The 4,787-nt window shown below is 41.9% G+C and overlaps 1 protein-coding gene across 1 annotated transcript; it reads right to left on the bottom strand.

The window, feature by feature from the left end:
• Positions 1-204: 204 nt before the first annotated feature.
• LOC116194678 (receptor-like kinase TMK4) lies at positions 205-3,567 on the bottom strand. Its single transcript, XM_031523547.1, has 2 exons — positions 1,183-3,567; positions 205-811 (listed from the first exon to the last, which is right to left on the bottom strand). Exons 1-2 carry the CDS (start codon positions 3,380-3,382, stop codon positions 264-266), a joined length of 2,748 nt encoding a protein of 915 aa, XP_031379407.1. The 5' UTR covers positions 3,383-3,567; the 3' UTR covers positions 205-263.
• Positions 3,568-4,787: the final 1,220 nt, after the last annotated feature.

Here is a 4,787-nt window from a genome sequence, read left to right as displayed (position 1 = left end):
AAAAATTGCTGCACATGGACTTGTTTTCCATTGCATGTGAATTTTATTGTATTATTTGCGATTTAGGAACAGATCAAACTTCGAACCCGCTATCTGATATGTCATTAGAAAGGCATTTAAGCCTCAAACCAATCCCAAAATTGGGGGGTAAAAAAAAAAGAGTTAGAGACAAAAGGAACACAAACACAAACTAGTTACAAGTCCTTGTGATGAACAGAATCTCATCTATAATTTTTCTTTCATTTTTTCATAGTTAATTTCCTTCATCGACGATTGGTTGATTGCATAGAGTCTTTGAAGGTCGAGGGCTTTGATGGGGTGCTCGAATCAGTTTGGCTCAGGCCGTAAGACGAGGTTGTTGTCGTACCATTACTGTACATGGTGGAAGTCCCTTCACTTTGCCATCTCTGGAGAACTTGAGGAAGTGACATGTTTAAGCTGATGTCACTCATCCCAAGCCCGTCCTCTTCCAGCTCGTAGCGGGATTCAGGTCTCCACTGCTCGATGAGCGGGCTCAAGATGTTGACTACATGGCCCATATCTGGCCTCTGCTGTGGCTCACGGGCCGTGCAATGGCCTGATAGTTCAGCTACCTTGGTTATGCTTTGCAGTGTCTCCTCGTCCAGGTCTAGTGCTTCATCGATCACCTTGGAGAGGTCTTCCTTGTTGATCAGGATTCTTCTAAACCAACTAACAAGGTGTGACCTCTCATCGGATACTGTATCATCAAGTGCTTTCCGGCCCGTGATTAGCTCCATCAGTATGACTCCAAACGCAAAGATGTCCACCTTGGTGGTCACCTTCCCGGTAGCTATTGGAAGAAGTCGTAAAGGAAAGACATCCATTATTAAACAGTGAGGAAATACGGAAGCAATAGCATCATGTTCGTACCGAGTACAAACTGAATTATTAATAGTAAAGCAAGGCTTGGAAAAATTTTGGATTTAAATTGGTAATATCTAACATAATACACCTAACTTATTGGAAGAATTTCCATGGACCTGCATGTTTATTGTTTAATGATGGTTCCTTATAATCAAACACATGAATCCCAGCTAAAGCCCTACAACAGTATATAGAAACGAATGTACTCATGAAGAAAAAGCTTCTCATATTTTCATATTTATAAATAATAAAATAAGTTTTGTTTTTGCAATTTCGCAGTAGCAGGTGGTGATTTACCAGCATATTCAGGAGCTAGATACCCGAATGTCCCAGCCAATCGAGTTTCGACCGAGTATTTCCCATCTGGTGCGTTCCTCACCAAGCCGAAGTCTGCGACTTTAGCCCTCATGTCATCTCCAAGCAGTATGTTTGATGGTTTCAAGTCCCGATGAATAAAACTCTGCTGGGCTAAGCTGTGCAAGTATTCGACCCCCCGAGCAACATCCACAGCGATTGTGAGTCTTTGCTTCCAACTGAGGGGTGGTAATTGCCTCTCTCGCCACTCGAATACATGCTGCGAGAGGGTTCCCCGAGGCATGAATTCATACACCAAAAGCCTCTCATTCCCATTGATGCAAAATCCTAAGAGAGCGACCAAGTGCCGGTGCCGAACTTGGGTAAGGACTGAAATTTCAGCTTGGAACTCATGGATTCCCTTATCACTCATTGCCGATGATTCCATCCTCTTCACGGCAATCTCCATTCCATCTTCAAATACTCCTCTATATACAGTGCCGAAGCCTCCCCTTCCAATTATGTTGCCCGGAAAGAAATTGTTAGTCACTTGACGGAGAACATGAATTGAAACCATGACGTTCCCATTGTCAAATATGAGGAAATCGTTGTTCCTGATGTTGCCTTGGTTCTGTGGTGATTTCGCCCGACCTTTAGATGATTCAGCCTTGTGCACAGAGCTCTTCACGCTCCATGTCTTCCTACAACTGCTCTTGGAATGGAAACATCGAAACAAGATGAATGCTACAACTCCAGCAATGATCAAAACAGTGATTACAATACCTGCAATAGCCCCGGCCGAATTTGAAGAACCGCCCAAACCACCAGCACCACTCCCACCTCCAGAGCTTAGCTTTTTTCCAAGTAGAGGATTTCCCGACGTTACCAATTTCACCTTGGAAGGAAATTTCGGCACCAACCCACTGAGATTGTTGTTTGACACATCCAACATCTCAAGATCAGGCAATTTAGCCAAGCTGTCTGGGATAGAACCAGTCAAGTTATTGTCGTTCAAGAGCAAACTCCGCAATGAGGTCAGATTCCCAAAAGAGGGCGATATTGCCCCAATGAAATGTTGTTTCGATAAAGCCACAGTAGTCACTTTGCCGCCTTGGCACGTGACAAAAATCCAACCTTGACAAGCATCATTTCCAGACCAAGAATCGGCGAGTGTCATTGGGTACCCTAGAGCCCCGGCAACTTCGAGCAGTGTCGTGACTTGTGGATCACACGGGCCAGCTGAAGTTTTACAAAAAGTATCAACACCGTGATAGGTTAGCTTAATATTCCGGGAATTGTCAGGGATGGGACCTTGTAATTTGTTATTGTCCAGTGACACGTTTTGTATGTTAGATAGAGATGTGAGACTTGCAGGCACAATGCCGGTCAGAAGGTTGTCGCGAAGTTGTAGATCAAAAAGGCTCTCACATTTGGATAGGTCCGGAACCGGGCCTGTGAACTGGTTCTTGTGCAACCAAGCTTGGGATAATTGGGTCATACCAGAAAGTACATTGAGGGTACCGGATAGACCTTGTTCCTGATTATTGAGCCAGAGGGTTTGAATGCTGGAACCGCCAAGGGATGCAGGCAAGGACCCGGTGAGGTTGTTGTAGGAAAGCCTTAGGTGTTGCAAACTTGAGAGCGAGTGGAAGAAGTCAGGCAAGGAACCCACAACATTTGCGTCGGATGCATACAGAGTTACAAGGCCAGAAGATTCTTTAAGGTCCTCGGGAATCATCCAAGGCTGGAGATTAGGGTTGTTGCTCACGCTTAGCACCTGGAGGCTCGTGAGACCCTGGAATGCACCTGACGGGATATCGGTGAAGTTGTTGTTGTCAAGGAAGAGCTCTTCAAGGGATGCAAGGTTTGCGAAGGATGGTATAGAACCGGATAAGGAGTTCCGCTGTAAGGAGACAGATTTGAGACGAGAGAGAGGGGAGAGGTCTGATGGGAGGGTCCCGGAGAGGGACATGGATTCAAGGCTGATAGAGGTCACGTGTGAGGATGAGTCGCAACTCACGCCGGTCCATTTGCAGTAGCTCGTCCGTGACGACCAGCCCTGAGGTGGTGAAGACAAACCATCAAGGAACTTGGACATGACAGAGGAATCGTCATCGTCATCGGTGGCGGTGGTGGCACGGACGACGAGGAGGAAAAAGAAGGCGGAGAGCGAAAGCAGGCTTCCCCTTCCATTGTCATCCATTGATGAGGGGAAGAGAGAGGAGGAGGAAAGGGACAGCGAGGGAGAGGGGAAGAGGGATAGGAGGAATGTGCTATTTTTTGCATTGGTGAGAAGAACATGACAAATTAGTGAGGAAATGAAGGAATGGCGATCAAGGAGATATATAATTGGCCAGGCAATCTCCCCATCAGCTACCCGGACTACATTTTTTTTTCTTTTTATTTTTCGATATTAAACGGGGCCAAAGCCGAGGAAATTACAAGTTCAAGAAATACAAGAAGCCGTAGCTAAACTTAAAAAGGCATGGTAGTGCCAATCGGTAACACAATGACCTGCATGTTGATCGGTCAGAACAAGTATATTGCCGCCTTCTCTCAACATGTGAGAAGTTTCGACTAGAGTTGCTCGCCGAAATTATATTTTAACTAATTCAACAGTTGAAATCTAAACGTATATATACTTTGATTGTCAAAACTACAATAATTTTCGTCATAAGTCATTGGATAACCCAAGATTTGATCCTCCCAATTGACCTTTTTTTTTTTCCTCAATAGAAAGAGTTATGTAAGCCTCAACGATATCTCCTAATAAAAGTTGGCCTTAGGAACTGACTCAAGATAGTGAACACCAAGCAGGAATGATAAAACTCTCTCCGCAAGCTAATCGGCACAACAATTGCTCTATTGATAAGTACAATTGAGTTGAATATCCCGGTTTCTCGAGATGTTGTCCCTAACTCCCAACTGATTTTAACCAGCCTTGAGCCATTCGTGTATAGCACATTTCCTTATATAGAGAATATTCTAATTTTTGACGTCATCTGTTTACATTTACTAAATTTAGCAGTTCTTTTTTTTTACATAATTTTAGACTAATTATAAATTTAATGACTTTTCTTCTGCTGATTTTTCGATTGACATAAAGGTTTATCGTGACATAATTTCTTAGATCGAATTATTCAAATCATTACCAAACAAAAAGAAAGAAAAAAGTTAAATTCCACAGAGTATATTTCTTGCATATGTAGTTCTTTCAAAAGTTGAGTTATAATCAAGTATAACTTTTTGACATACACATTTCTTTGTTTTGGGTTTATTTCACATACAGATTCTTAATATATATGCATGTAGGTATATGTTATTCTTTATAAGATTTTATTTTAAAAAAAATTAGAATATTAGAAATTATATTTTCTTAATTTCAAGTAGCCCCTATTCTATTTTGATGACCCTAGCAACAAATCAGAAGAATTTTCCCATAATTTAATCATATTCAATTTTGAAAATAGAAAAAAGGACAAAATGACTATTAATTACTAATTAATAGTATATACATTTTTTTAAACTTAAATTAAGCTCGCTGCATAATTGAGCGGTGATTATTCGTTTCATTTTCTTTCAATTTACAAATGATAACTATAGTACAT

This window comes from Punica granatum, chromosome 2, assembly GCF_007655135.1.
Source record: "Punica granatum isolate Tunisia-2019 chromosome 2, ASM765513v2, whole genome shotgun sequence".
In the NCBI taxonomy this organism is placed as follows: domain Eukaryota; kingdom Viridiplantae; phylum Streptophyta; class Magnoliopsida; order Myrtales; family Lythraceae; genus Punica; species Punica granatum.
This window is presented reverse-complemented; position numbering and strand designations above follow the sequence as displayed.